Source organism: Polypterus senegalus, chromosome 1, assembly GCF_016835505.1.
Source record: "Polypterus senegalus isolate Bchr_013 chromosome 1, ASM1683550v1, whole genome shotgun sequence".
Taxonomy (NCBI): domain Eukaryota; kingdom Metazoa; phylum Chordata; class Cladistia; order Polypteriformes; family Polypteridae; genus Polypterus; species Polypterus senegalus.
This window is the reverse complement of record NC_053154.1, coordinates 320,455,010-320,470,799: the sequence shown is the minus strand read 5'-3', so window position 1 is coordinate 320,470,799 and position 15,790 is coordinate 320,455,010. Positions and strand designations below refer to the sequence as shown.

General features: G+C 41.3%; 1 protein-coding gene across 2 annotated transcripts in view; it reads right to left on the bottom strand.

Moving 5' to 3' along the window:
- The window catches only part of cpt1ab (carnitine palmitoyltransferase 1Ab (liver)), a 156,934-nt gene that overhangs the window by 97,801 nt on the left and 43,343 nt on the right, over positions 1–15,790 (bottom strand). For both annotated transcript variants that reach the window (XM_039737040.1, XM_039737048.1), the window contains exon 2: positions 4,905–5,064. In XM_039737040.1, the coding sequence (XP_039592974.1) occupies positions 4,905–5,045 (141 nt within the window). In that variant the 5' untranslated portion in view covers positions 5,046–5,064. The remainder of the gene's footprint in view (positions 1–4,904; positions 5,065–15,790) is intronic.

Sequence of the window (15,790 nt, the reverse complement as noted above, 5' to 3'; positions counted from 1 at the left end):
TTCTGTTGTGGAGAACAATATCATTTCGGGTATGGCTTTCACACACAACATGTTTAAAACCACAATAGGATTTCCCTTTTGGTCTTCTTGTATCTCTGTGTTGCTTCATTTGTTACAAAGTTGATATACAGGCTCTGACCCTCAGTGACACACAAAACTAAGACTAATGTGGAATCACCAATCACCCTAACACCAACACATTTTAAAAGACTAAATAACAGCATCTCGTTAAAAAGACAGATATTTAGAAACTCCTGTTATAGAGGTCTCCAAACCTACTAACAGCCATCTCCCTATAGGTGTGGGTGCTTTAAGTGAAGTTAATTCTGCCCTTGAGTTAAAGAGTTGTTTCTTTACCTTAAACGGGATAAGAGAGTTGAAATACAAATGCTGATGCTAAAATAATCAGTTGTGTCCACTGCTGGGAAATGCTGATGCACAATGCAAGGAAGTCACAGACTATGTAGCCCTCTAGTGACAGAAAGGTGGCTCTTTTTAAATCAAAAGATTTCTGGTTCAGTACTATAGATCTGGTGCAGTACAAGTCACCTAATCTGCCAGTGCACAGGCTTTGGAAATAAGGAATCAGTTACCGACTACATACACAAAGTACACAGACCCCTTCACTTTTTCACATTTTGTTAGGTTGTGGACTTGTACTAAAATCATTTCATCTCCATTGCATTGCACGCCTGTGACCCCACCCAACCACACACACACTAAATAGCACCTCCATCCTTACTCATGCATTGTTCACTTCCTGCATTGATTACTATAATTCTGTTCTCTTTGGTCTCCCACATAAGTTACTCCATAAACTCCGGCTTGTTCAGAATTCAGCTGCCCTTATTACATATCAGACTTGTACCCCAATTCTTAAACAGTTTTATTAGCTTCCTGTAAAATTACGCATTGATATTAAAATTCTTCTTCTACTTACCTTCAAAGCCCTTCATAATCTTAGCTCCATTATACCTCTCTGACCTCATACACGCTTATACACCTAACCATACTTCTAGGTCTCCTACTTCTGGTCTTCTTATCACTCCCACTGCACAGCTGATCATCATGGGCTCCAGGGCATTTAGTCGTAGTGCTCCTTATTTCTGGAACTCGCTACCAAAAAACATTCGGGACACAGATTCCCTACCTATTTTCAAATCTTGTCTTAAGACTTATCTATTTAGATTAGCTTACACTATATGACCTTAGGCTGTATTATTATTTGCTGTATTTTCAGTTCTATAGATATAGATATATGTATATGTGTACATTCATGTTTTTGTTGGTTTTATGATTTTATTGTTTGTACTGTGTCCTTGAGTGTTTAGAAAGGTACATTGAAATAAAAAGTATTATTATTATTGTTATTATTATTATACATGGCACAATATCTCCCTATTATATAATTCTCTGATTAGCTGTGAACCACCCAGTCTCACTGAGATTGCACAGGTGGTGAACCAGCTGAGGGGGGTAAAGGCTGTAGAGATCTGTGGTATCCAGGGTGAACTTCTCCAGGATGGTGGTAAGGCTGTCCTCCTGGCATTGCAAGCAATCATTGCTTCCATATGGGAGACTGGCATCATCCCAACTGACTGGAAAATGGGACTTGTCGTCCCTATCTGGAAAGGGAAGGGTGATCGCCTGGATTGCAGCAACTACAGGGGGATACCACTGCTCTCGGTGCCGGGTAAGGTACTTGCTAGGGTCGTCCTTAACAGGATCCGTAATCACTTGCTCACCTACCAGCGACTGAAAGGTTAGGTTTTATGCCTAAGAAGTCTACCATCAACTGCATCCTGGCACTGAGGGTTTTCATGGAGCGCAAACGTGAATATCAGCAGTTTCTTTGCAGCCTTTGTCGATTTTCACAAACCGTTCGAGTCAGTTGATCGAGCTGCCCTGTGGGACATCCTGAGGGTTTGCGGGATCCCCTTGAGGTTGCTGGATATCATGGCTGGCCTGTACACTGGCACTGTGAATGCTGTGCAGAGTGGAGGCAGTACCTCTGTGTTTTTCCAGGTTGATTCTGGGGTTCGTCAGGGGTGTGATTTTGCTCCTACTCTGTTCAATGCTTGTATGGACTGGGTGTTGGGCAGGGTCATGGGGTCCAGCGGCTGTGGGGCATCTGTTGGTGAAGAAAGATTCACGGATCTTAACTTTGCTGACGATGCTGTGATCTTCGCGGAGTCAATAGAGGCTCTGATCAGGGCCCTCAAGAGACTGAGCGAGAAGTCTGAGTATATGGGCTTGCGGGGGTCCTGATAAAAGCCAACATCCAGGCCTTTAATGACCTCTTGGGCACGGCCATCAGCAGTGTGTCCATTTGCAGAGAGAGTGTTGACCTCGTCAAGAGGTTTACTTACCTTGGCAGTGACATTCATGTCTCTGGTGACTCTTCCTATGAAGTCAGTAGACGAATTGGGAGAGCATGGGGGGTCATGAGGTCGCTGGGAAGGGGTGTGTGGCGCTCCCGATATCTGCAAAAGGACGAAGGTTCAAGTCTTTAGAGTCCTGGTGCTTCCTGTCTTGCTATATGGTTGCGAGACATGGACGCTATCCAGTGACCTGAGACGAAAACTGGACTCCTTTGGTACTGTGTCTCTCCGGAAAATCCTTGGGTACCGTTGGTTTGACTTTGTCTTGCTCACGGAGTCCCGAATGAGGCACATTACCTGCATTGTGAGGGAGCATCAGTTATGGCACTACGACCATGTGGCGCGTTTCCCGGAGGGTGATCCGGCTCGTAAGATCCTCATTGTTGGGGACCCGAGAGGCTGGATCAGGCCGAAGAGTCGTCCACATAACACCTCACTGCGGCAGATAGAGGGTCATTTCCAGAGGGTGGGTCTGGACCGCGTGTCTGCCTGGGGGAATACAAACTGGGATCCCGAGTTGATTCATCGTGTAGTGGGTGCGACAACGCATTGTACTAGTGCATGCTCCCCAACTAGACTTTTTAGAAAAGAGATTTTTTCAAGTCCTGTGAGACAACTTTTGCCTTGACATTTTTTCAAGTCACGCCCTCCTCTCAAACATTTTCAAACAAGATCTCAACTCTCATTTGTGTGAATACTTTTGTCACACTTCCTGCGCTCTCACATTTTAACGTTTTCCTCACTTTAAGCTCCCAATTAAAGAAGACGTATTATGTCCAAATCTTATTGAAGAATTTCATCACGAAAGGTTATCAACATAAAAAAATGAGTACACACACAATCCTAGCACCGAGAAACGAGGAAGTCAAACAAATTAACACCAAAAATGTCGATTGGTTACACAGCAAATTGGTTAAATATGTATCTGTATCTATAGACTATGCTGAGACAGTTGGTGGTCATTGTGCAGAAGATGAAAACAACAACTTACAATATCCTGAAGTATAACTACAACTGTTAACAACATCCAATCTTACAACGCAAGAACTACTGTAGAAAGAAGGATGTATCCAAGAAAGGTAATGTAGTACATCTTCCACGGATAACATTACAAAACAATGTTGATATGCCATTCAAATTAAAATGCTAACAGTTTCCCGTTAGAATAGCTTTTGCAAAGAAAATTAACAAATCTCAGAGCCAAACATTCAAAAAAGTCATTTTACTTAATAGAGAGAAAGAAACAAAATTCAATCACGGGAAGTTATATGTTGTGTTGATGCATATGTAAAAATTCCCATGAAAATAAAAATCTGTTTAAATTGTACATCCGCATCCCCATACGCAAGTGGCAGAACCGCAAAGAGGCTAGCGCGTGGTGCAGGCCAGGAGGTGGGGGGGGATGGTTGAAGAGCAAAGCGAGCAGGGGGCAAAGCCCCCTAGTAATTAAAAGATTCAAGGAATCTAGTTGAATCTCGCTGCATAAAGGGTAAGCCCAAAAACCACTTGAGAATGTGCATAATCTTTGATCCTTCATACGTAACTGTCTTAAAAACCATCATGCATCTGTAATAATAATCATGACAAGGCCTTGGGATTACTTCAGTAAACCTTTGTCAGTCAACAGCATTCATCACTGCATCCACAGAAGTTAAGGTTTTATAATGCAAAGCAGAAGCCATACATCAACACTATCCAGAAGTGCTGCCGACTTCTCGGTGCTCCGTCTCATCTGAGATGGTAAGCAGCACAGTGGAATCATGTGTTAAGGTCTGACAACATTTCAGCTTTTGGAAAAAAAAACAGCCATTGTGTTCTCTGTGCCAAACAGGAAAAGGACCATCCAAGCTATTATTAGCAAATTCCAAAATCCAGCGTCTGTCATGGTATGGGGGGATTGTCAGTGCCCATGGTATGGGTAACTTATAAGTCTGTGGGGCCACCACTAATGCAGAAAGATACAGTATGTACAAATTTTAGAGTAAAAGATGCTGTCTTTCAAAGGATGTCCGTTTATTTTTCTGAAGGACAATGGCAAGCCACACCGCGGCAGAAGCAGTGCACTCCTGACCCGTGTGGTGCATTATGAAGCACAAAATATGGCAATGATGGCCTTGTAAAACTGTGCAACTGAAGACCTGAATAATAAATGAATGGGGGAAGTCCCAGCTGCTAAACTTAACCAACTTGTATCTTCAGTGCCCAAACGCTAAATAAGTGTTATTAAAACAAAACTAGATGAGACACAGTGGTAAGCACTCGACTGTGACAACTTTTTGAGTATGTTGCAGTCACCAGATTGAACATGACTATATATTTCAAATGGTACAATTAAAATTAAGGAGATAAAACATCAAATAAGGTGTTGTTGCATTTTCAATATACTGTAGTTCAGGATGATTATAATTGACATATCACTCCCTTTTGTTTTTATTAGCATTTTCCACACCATCTCTGCTGTTTTGGAATTGGGACTATATAAAGAATCCTCTAAAAATCAAAAAAAAAGAAAAAAAAAACTACCTTGAACCTGATGAACTTCTTTTTCCAGGAATGCACCCCAGAAAGGTAGACTTGCCGGAGGGCTTCATGACTGAGACGAAGATCAATACCATCTGGGGTCACAGTAAACTGAAAGGCCACCGCTTGATGAGCTTCAGCCATGTTTGACTCTCAAACTGTCCTGTAAAACACAATGTTCAGATGTGAAAGTGTGACCTGAAACAAAACGTGGACTTACTGATGACTTTGTTGTGAGTTTAAGATAAGCCTTTTCAACTGGCATCAGTTCAGAAAAAGAGAGTAATAATACCCACCCACAACCGCAGACCCACATTACTATCAGATCAAGTTCTTTCGGTCATTACTATCTAAGATAACCAGAAAAGATTGCAGGATGGATAGTGTCCTACAAAAATCACAGCACAGCCTGAACAGCTTGATCTGTACCCAGTTTTTAAAAAAGGCATGAATAAGCAGTTTTTACAAATTTACATTGCAAAGAATTACACTTTAGTTGCACTGTTTATGAATATCTGTTTCTGTGCTAGACAGCATGGTGGTGCAGTGGTTAGCAACTACTCCCTCATAGATCTACCTGGCCTCATATCCTATAGCATGCCATTAATTCTTCTAGTCATCTCTGACACACACACACATCTGTCTCATGAAGTCTGTTTCTAGTCTCTCAGACTGGCATTAGATGGCCTTTTCTTGACCATAGCGAGGATTCTTCTGTCATCAGCAGTGGAGGTCTTCCTTAGCCTAGCAGTCCTTTTGTGATTTCTCAGCTCACCAGTCCATTCTTTCTTCTTCATGATACTCCAGACAGTTGATTTAGGTCATCTTAAGGCTTTACCAATGTCTAAATTGGTTGTATTCTTATTTTTCAGCCTCAAAATGGCTTCGTTGACTTTCATTGGCACAGCTCTTGTCCTCATGTTGAACAATGGCAATGGGGAGACCATGTAGAAAAAGTGTCATTTCTACATAGTGTGACCAATTGTGTGCAAGTACTCTAAATTAAAGTCTGTAATATACTGTACACTGAATTGTTTAATTTGTAATTTTAAACTGTGAAGCAGAGGGATAAATCAAGGAAAAACATTATAGAGGGCACTATCTTCTTATATAATACGCTACCGTGGCTGTTCATTTGTCTGTCCAGGATTTTAAATCACCTGTAGCTCGCAAACCGTTTCACCTATTGACTTGAAATTTGGTACACATATACTATGTGACGTCTACTATCCGCTTTCAGGGTGATGATGTTTATTACTCTTTTTATTTTTATTTTATCTTATTGCAGAATCAACTCTTGTCAGCGCGCAGCAGGGCGGCCGTGTAGCACATGCGTATGGCCGCCGTTCTCATTCCCTACCACCTTCGCTAATCATTCTTGAGGCAGATTGAAGACTTAAGTGCTAGCTTGAGTGAAAAATTAAAGAAAACGTACTAAGTAATTGCAACACAAAAACTAGCTTAATCAGTTTTAACGCGAAAAGATGCCGATGAAAGAAGAGAAGCAGCGGGCCGTTAGGGTGGAGAAAAGAAGAGCTGCTCAGGAAGCAACAAGCGCATCAACCTCTGAGCAAACGAATGGCAAACGTACAGAGAAAGAGTATTAAAACTATAAATGCTCAAGTCAAGTGTATTTTTTAATGCACATTATCGTGCAGTACGCAGTTAGTGGTCTTTATATATAATACGCTACCGTGGCTGTCCATTTGACTGTCCAAGATTTTAAATCACCTGTAGCTTGCAAACCGTTTGACCTACTGACCTGAAATTTTGTACACATATACTTACTACGTGACCTCTACTGTCCGCTTTTGGAGTGATGATTGACCTCCAAGGTTATTCCTCTTTATATTTTTATTTGATTTTATTGCAGAATCAACCCTCGGCAGCGGGCAGCAGGGCGGCCGTGTGGCTCATGCATACAGGCGCCATTCTCATCCCTACCACCTTCGTCGTCACTTCCCCTACTTCTTCATATCTTAAATCATTCTTGAGGCAGACTGAAGACTTAAGTGCCAGCTTAAGTGAAAAATTAAGGGAAACATACTAAGTAATTACAACACATACACTGACTTAATCAGTTTTAACACGAAAAGATGCCGATGAAAGAAGAGAAGCGGGCTGCTAGGGTGGAGAAAAGAAGAGCTGCTCAGGAAGCTGCAAGCGCATCAACGTCTGAGTAAACGAGTGGTAAACAAACAGAAAAAGAGGATGAAAACTAGGAATGCTCAAGTCAAGTGTATTTACTGCACGTTATTGTGCAGTGCGCTGTTGAAAGCACTATTTCTAACGAATGCAGCCAATTTGCCAGTGCTGCAAAAAGACACATAAGTGAGAAAATTGGTCCAAAATGTAGTATTACAGATAACCCAAAGAAATATATTGACTTTTTTCCAGAGAATGCTACAATGTAACTGTTGTGATACAATACTAGGTGCGAAATGGGTAAATGTTTGATGGTATTCCAAAAGTTCCATCCCATTCCTACAAGGTAAGTAATACAGACCTGTTAAGGCAAGGCTGTAATACCCACTACTCACGATGTCCGAAAGCACATGCAAGTCAGTATTTCACTGTACTCTGTACATGTGTCAATATTAAAGCTATAATCATGTGACAGTAGTGTTTTACCTAGACAGTGACACCATATATATTAAAAACTCTACACCCATAATAAAAGCAGTGCAGCAGTAGGAAAAAAGAAATGCCAGGACCATTTTGTGTGGGACTTGAATGCGACTATCCACCCAGGTTTATTGAAGGTACTTCGTTTTGCATGCTGGGCGCGACTAACATCAGATGAGGTGATTCCTAGTTTCTTCATCATCGCCCTCTGACAAACACACACTTAACCAATAATTTTGGCTGCATGTATAGTAACCTGCTAGTGCTTTTAAAAATTATGATTTGACAGACCACAACATCAGGCAATGAAACTGAAAGTGATGACACGGCAGTAAAAGGCCAGCATAAGATTCCTGTCTCAATTTATGAAGGAGATATCAGCACTGATATTATTTAGAACACATTTTTTCCATTAATATTCCACAAGATCAAGTTCCTGGTGTGCAAATTATGGATGACCGGTCTTGGTACTTTAACACCTCAAGTCAAGTCGTGCCTATACTGCATTTTTTTTTTTTTTCAGGGAACTGAAAACTACTAACCTGTCTCAGCAATTTTAACAGATGCTCAATCGAGAGCTTACTAACAAATTGTGTAACAGTCTGGTTCAGCAGTTGTTCCATGTGTGACCATAAAGGCGGTGGTAGAAAACTGCCAATGCACCTCTAATGTTCATGCTACCATCCATACAAGTTGCTTGTGGAGATTCTTTAACAACACCCAGGACATCACCCATCCCAACCATGGACTGTTGTCCCTAATGCCATCGCAGAGATGTTATGGGAGCATACAGGCCTGAGTGTCAAGGTCCAGGAACAGCTTCTTCCCCAGAGGTGTCATCATGTCGAACTCTGCTTCACTCCGTAAATAGATGTTCGCTTTTAACATTTTGCAGCATTACGGTACTTCCTGACAGCTCACAGTACTTCTTTCATTGTGTCTGTTCTGGTGCTTTTATGTGCAATGATAATAAATTCTGAACTATTTATATTCAGTCATTATTTCTACCTCCTCTCCCAGAATAATACGGGTTGAATATACTGATTTCTGCCTCGTAAAGTCAAATATCATGTCTTTAGCCTTGTTAACATTCAGAGAAAAGTGCTTATTATTGCAGCCAACAGTCTACTTGATTTAAGTAACGGCTTTGATCCTCTTCAGGCATACCACCATAGTATCATCAGCAAACTTAACAATGGCTATCACCAGTCACTTCAAATAGTAAAGCTGGACCTTATGAACAAGAGACTTATTAGAACAATCTAGACGAAAACGGGCCATTCAGCCTAACAAAGCTCCCCATTTCTATCCACTGAATTCTTCTAAAGTAACATCAAGTCGAGTTTTGAAGGTCCTTAAAGTCTTACTGTCCACCACACTACTTGGTCATTTATTCCATGTGTCTGTGGTTCCTAATGTTTATATGAAATTTACCATTTTTGAAATTTACTTTTAACAAGTTTCCAACTGTGTCCCCGTGTTTTTGATTAACTCACTTTAAAGTCACCGTCTCGATCCACTGGATTAATTCCCTTCATAATTTTAAACACTTCAGTCAGGTCTCCTCTTAATGTTCTTTCACTTAAACTATAAAGGCTCAGCTCTTTTAATCTTCCCTCATAACTCATCCCCTGTAGGCCTGGACTCAGCCTAGTCGCTCTTCTCTGGACTTTTTCCAGTGCTGGTATGTCCTTTTTGTAGCCTGGAGACCAAAGCTGCACCCAGAACTCCATCTGAGGCCTCACCAGTGTGTTATAAAGGTTGAACAGAACCTCCTTGGACTTGTACTCCACACATCAAGGCGCTATATAACCTCAAATTCTGTTGGCCTTCTTAATGGCTTCTGAACACTGGCAGTTGATAGTTCTGAGTCCACCACAACTCCTAAATTCTTCTACTTTCGATATTCAGACCTCCCATTGTGTATTGAAACCTAACATTTTTACTTCCTATATGTAATACTTCACATGTGTTAATATTAAATTTCATCTGCCACAAATTTGCCCAAGTCTGTATGCTGCCCAAGTCCCTCTGTAAAGATTTAATGGATCTGAGATTATCTGCTAATCCACTTGGTGTGGTATCATCTGCAAATTTATTTAACTTGTTACTTATGTTCCATCCAAATCATATAAATCATACATATAGTTAAAGCTTCGCGAGACCACCCTGAGGCCATTTCACGTCTCCGCCACTAGAGTTGTGAATTGGGGGGCTGAACGCACGTTTTGGAGATGCAAACGGATCACCTGCTTGCTTACTGCTCCTCCTGCCATGCTGCGAGTCAATCATTTCAAAGCCTGTACAGCAGATGTCCTCACTTCGCTCGTTTACCCCAAAACCCCACACCCCCTCATCTGGGGCGTGTTAAGCGTCTGCCACTTCGTGCCTCTGCCTCTCGCGTTGTGAAGGAGGGGAGGGGGTGGCGCTGAACACACGAAGGAGATATGGACGGATCAGCTGCCGTCTTTCTGCTCCTGCTGCCGAATTACGTGTTCTGCTTGTTGTGCTGCACGTCAATCATTTAAAAGCCTCTGCAGCAGCTGTCTTTTGGTCTCACTGCTTCGTCTTGCGGGACATTAAAGTGGCTCTCGCAGGACGTCCGGGCTGATTATTACTTTCCTTATTTTCTGAATTTGCACAGATAATTATTGTTCTCTTGTGCATCCTTTTTTACTTTCTTTTCTCTCCAACGTTTCGTGTCTATTTTTGATGTGCTGCTCTTTCTTCTTTGCTTAATCGTTCACATGCCATCTAGAATGAATAACATTTTTAAGAGCTGGGAGCACATGAAGTATGTCTGCCAAAAGCATTCCATCAGCTGCGAGGTTAGATGTCCGTGAACTTGTTTTAAATTGTTTGTAAGTAGGGTGTGACGTGCAAAAGTCCTGCTTCTTAAGGTTGTAATGTCCAGTCTCGCATGACATCAAAGTGTCTCTCCGAGATGATGACATCTTGACCCTAGATTTTTTTATATTATATATATATATATATATATATATATATATATATATATATAGTACAGGCCAAAAGTTTGGACACACCACCTCATTCAATGTGTTTTCTTTATTTTCATGACCATTTACATTGGTAGATTCTCACTGAAGGCATCAAAACTATGAATGAACACATGTGAAGTTATGTACTTAACAAAAAGAGGTGAAATAACTGAAAACATGTTTTATATTCTAGTTTCTTCAAAATAGCCACCCTTTGCTCTGATTACTGCTTTGCACACTCTTGGCATTCTCACGATGAGCTTCAACAGGTAGTCATCTGAAATGGTTTTCACTTTACAAGTGTGCCTTATCAGGGTTATTTACTGGAATTTCTTGCTTTATCAATGGGGTTGGGACCAGCAGTTGTGTTGTGCAGAAGTCAGGTTAGTTGGACGATCATTTATTTTTCAACAGGACAATGACCCCAAACACACCTCCAGGCTGTGTAAGGGCTATTTGACCAAGAAGGAGAGTGATGGAGTGCTGTAAATGGTCATGAAAATAAAGAAAACACATTGAATGAGGAGGTGTGTCCAAACTTTTGGCCTGTACTGTATATATATTGTAAGGTTTCTAAACTCTGTTGGGACTCCCTCCAACGGGACAACACACCAAAGAGCGTCCTGAAGCGTGAATAACTGCTCCTGTGGAAGAGAGCCTATCAGTTGCCGGGGCTACTCTGAGTCAATCACAGTTGCGCTGTAAGTGCCTGCCATTGATGGGTAATGCAAGGAACATTACAAATGCAGGAAACGGTGTTACTTGGCCACTAACATGGCCACGACCCTGCCTGAGTGCTCTTTCTGTGTATAACAGAGTGGTAGATCCCATGCTGTTTCAAGCAGAATAAACGCTGGTTTTCCTAAAGTACTGAGACTCAGCCTCATGTTCTGGGGTGCAAGACAGGGACCCACACATCACAATATAAAACAGAAAAAAAGGCAGAGATGGCGGCTGAACTGTTTCATGTTTTTCTTTGTGCCACTTATTTATGTTAAAGTTGCTTTTGTTGATTATGTGCATTGTTCTTTGGTAGTGATTTTGTCTTTAGGCTACCTGTGTTATGTCCCATGTGTTTTGTGGGTGGTCCTCCAGGAACCGTCTGGAACTGACTCCTACTCTGCAATGCGGAGGGTTCTTCCACAGTTCTTGGTGGTTCATTCTGAACGTGCCAGGGAGTTGGCGAGTTTACTTGTGATTTTTTATTTGCTTTATGAATTACTAGATTTTTGACATGTTTGCTCTGTTTTTGACCTTGCGCCCCGGACTGCCTTTTGTTTTAGGCAACTCCATTTTGCCTTTTGTGCTCTACGGAGTTTGCTTTTGTTTCAGAGCATTTTTGTGGAACTACACTTTTGTATTTTATTGGCTCCTTCAAGTTTCAGCCACCTGTAGAAATGCTTGATCTGAATAGTTTCCATAATAGACAGGATGGGCAGACTTACTATTTAAAGTGCAATTAAATGACACTAGCTCTCCAAAAAGCAGAATTAATCTTCCAACCTCCATCTTAAATCCAAAATATCATAAAGCCTGAAATACAAAATCATACAAGGTGTTCTGGTTCCCTCCCTAATGTTAAAAGATGTGTGTATCTGTGAATTGCCACCTTTAAATTGGCATGCATATGTGTGCTATACAGTTGAAGCTGCTATTCACAATGACCACGTAATTATCAGAACAGTCTCAGGAAACTAATGAATAGATGAATGGATGAGCTAAAAAATGGACATGTCCTAGCTATCATGTTTTGATGGCCTTTTGTAGAGTTGCTTATTGTTTTCTTGGTTTCAACCAAGCTGTATAAGAATGCAGGCTCTACAACAAAGACACTAGTATTAAGTGGTTGAAAATTGCGTAATCTGTGGATAGATTACTCCATAACCTTCAGGGTGAGTTGAACTCATTGTTTGCATTGATGTCAACTGTAAAACTTGCAAAACAGCCAAGATACTCATGAGATAATCTAGTTATATTTGACGCTCATATCTTTAATCGAATTATAAGTTAATGGAAGTATACATTGTCTCCAGGATAGGAAAGTGCAGTCTACTGATACATAAGAAGCGTTACTTTTTCAGTGAATTAAGTTTTTATTCTGAGCATATGCTCTGTTTCCTAGAAAGTGATTATAGTTAGAAAATCTCTGTCAGTATGGATTAAAGAGAAGGAGAGATTTGTAAAATGATGAATGTCTAAATCTATTCCAGGGGCCCTTTCCCACATACATACTTAATGTTTGCTAAGGTGATAAAGTAAAACATAACAATATGTTGATCATGTCCAGCCACTTATCCACCTGTGTACATTTCAGAAACTGAAATAAATCAATTATTTGCAACCTTTGTCCCCAAATCCTTCAAGAGCACACACACACTGCATATCCTACCTGCAGTAGTAACACAGGCACTCCAGGTTCTGAAATAAATCAATTATTTGAAACCTTTGTCCCCAAATCCTTCAAGAGCACACACACACACTACATATCCTACGTGCAGTAGTAACACAGGCACTCCAGGTTAACCGGTACAAATCTTTGCCACTGGAATTTCAATCACTGTGTCTAAAGGTCAGCCTTTTTATGCAAGTGGCCTAACTGACCTCTTTCTCAATTTAAGGTCACCAGTTCCCCTAGCAGCATGCCTTTGAAACTGGAGTGAGGTGGACAGTCAGAGTCTTCGGATGTAACAAATAAAGAGAAGGACTTGCAAACACCTTGCTGAGCATTAGAAAATGTTTGTCCGGAGCTACTCTGTGTAAATGTCAATGTACTGCTCACTTGAATGTACTTATTTACAAAAAATTGTAACCAAAATGCATGTGTTTTGCCCATTGCAAGCATACAACTGGAGGACTTGATGTGTACAATTTGTGACACATGTAATATAAGATTTTTTTCGTGAATGTGTATGATACGGTCTGCCATTGATCAGTGCTGGTCACCATAGACACCTATTAGAGTGGGTATAGGAAGGAATCACCCCCTTCAAAAATATTCATATTTGGTTGCTTTACTTTGTTGCTAAAATGAAAATACACAAAAATGTTTTTTTCAGTTTTATTCCGTCGATACAACCTATAACCATCCAAGTCAAAGACACAATAGCAACAGTTCACAAAAATAATACAGTATATTTCCGCGGATAAGTTCTCCCGCGGATAAGTCGGGACTTGCTTTTACAGTATAATTTCCCGTATTTTATAATGTCAGTCGTAAAATTTGAATGCGGAAAACTCCAAGAGATTAAGATATGCTAATTCCCATCTGAGAGAATAACCTTGGAGCACAGTGCCTTTTATTCTACTGTGTTTTCGGTGGAGCAATGCGCTGTATCAGCGTGGGCTCCTAACCTTTCTCTCTCTATTGTGTCTACGTGACCACACAGTAATACCCAAACTATTCCAAAGCAACGTCTGCACTGATTTATGTTTTTGTATCTCACACCCTCATACACCTTTATCATAAGAGCATCCCTTATCTATGATGGAGCGTTCGAACAGAAGAAAATATGAAGTTTGTTTTAAATTAAACGTTGTTGAAGTAGCAAAAGAAACTGGCAACTGCACTGCTGCAAAATTCAATGCGTCTGAGAAACTGATACAAGACTGGAGGAGGCAATCGCATTTGATTGATTTTATTGATTTTATGATCGATTTTTTGGGTTTCAAGACCCGACTTATACTTGAGTATATACAGTAATAATAAATAAAAAAATAATAAAGTTTGAATTGATAAACGATCAAAACCTGTGTCAGTACTTTGTAAAACCATATTTTGTTTTAATTATAGAACTGAGTCTGTTGGGTTCCTTCTGTTTTTTAACTTTGTACATCTTGACTAAACAATATGTGCTCACTCGTCATTACAGAACTGTTCAAGCTCAGTCAGACTGGACGGTGAACCACTGGTGGACTGCAAACTTCAAGTCATTTCACAGATTTTCAAACGGGTGTAAGTCTGGGCTCTGACAAGGCCATGCAAGGACATTCATTTTATTTACTTTTAGCCACGGTGCGGTCAACTTTGTGGTACACTTCGGGTTATTATCATGTTGAAAGGTGACCCTTCTTCCCATCTTCAGCTTTCTAAAAGAGGAAAGCAGTTTTTCTTCAAGTTTTTGACAGTATTTTGCCCCAACCATTTTTTCTGCTACCCTGACAAGTGCTCCAGTTCCTGCTGCAATGAAACGCCCCCACAACAGGATGCTACCTCCTCCATACTTAACAGTAAGTATGGTGTGTTTTGGATAGTGAGCTGTATTGGCTTTTCGTCAGGTGTACCATTTGGTGTTGAGGCCAAATACATCAATTTGAGTCTTACCTGACCATAACATCTGTCACACACGTGCGAATGGGAGGCAGCTAAAGGGCTCGGATGAGGATAATTCCACACCAGACCAGGGAGTGGCGAGGTGCACTAATCCTTTCTCTCATAATACTGCAGCCCAGTTATGGGAAATCCCACCTGGCTTTGATAATGTCACTTCCGGTCCCGATGATGCAACTTCCAGCTCCAGTCCCAATGACTTCACTTCCTCTACCATCCCTTAAAGCCACCATCTTTGCCTCATCCTGCCAGTTCTGTTTTGGACTCAAACCTGTACACCATTTAATCTAATTTTTGCAGCCAGGAAACAAATTACGGGTGTCCAACCATCTAAACTGAGCGATCGGGGGAGAAGGGCCTTAGTCAGGGAGGTGACCAAGAACCTGATGGTCACTCTGTCAGAGCTCCAGAGGTCCTCTGTGGAGAGAGGAGAACCTTCCAGAAGGACAACCATCTCTGCAGCAATTCACCAATCAGGCCTGTATGGTAGAGTGGCCAGACAAAAGCCACTCCTTAGTAAAAGGCACATGGCAGCCCGCCTGGAGTTTGCCAAAAGTTGTTTTTGAGAAACAAAATGCTCTGGTCTGATGAGACAAAGATTGAACTCATTGGTGTGAATGCCAGGCGTCACGTTAGGAGGAAACCAGGCATTGCTCATCACCAGGCCAATACCATCTGTACAGTGAAGCATGGTGGTGGCAGCATCATGCTGTGGGGATGTTTTTCAGCGGCAGGAACTGGGAGACTAGTCAGGATAAAGGGAAAGATGACTGCAGCAATGTACAGAGACATCCTGGATGAAATCCTGCTCCAGAGCGCTCTTGACCTCTAGACTGGGGCGACGGTTCAACTTTCAGCAGGACAACGACCCTAAACACACAGCCAAGATATCAAAGGAGTGGCTTCAGGACAACTCTGTGAATGTCCTGGAGTGGCCC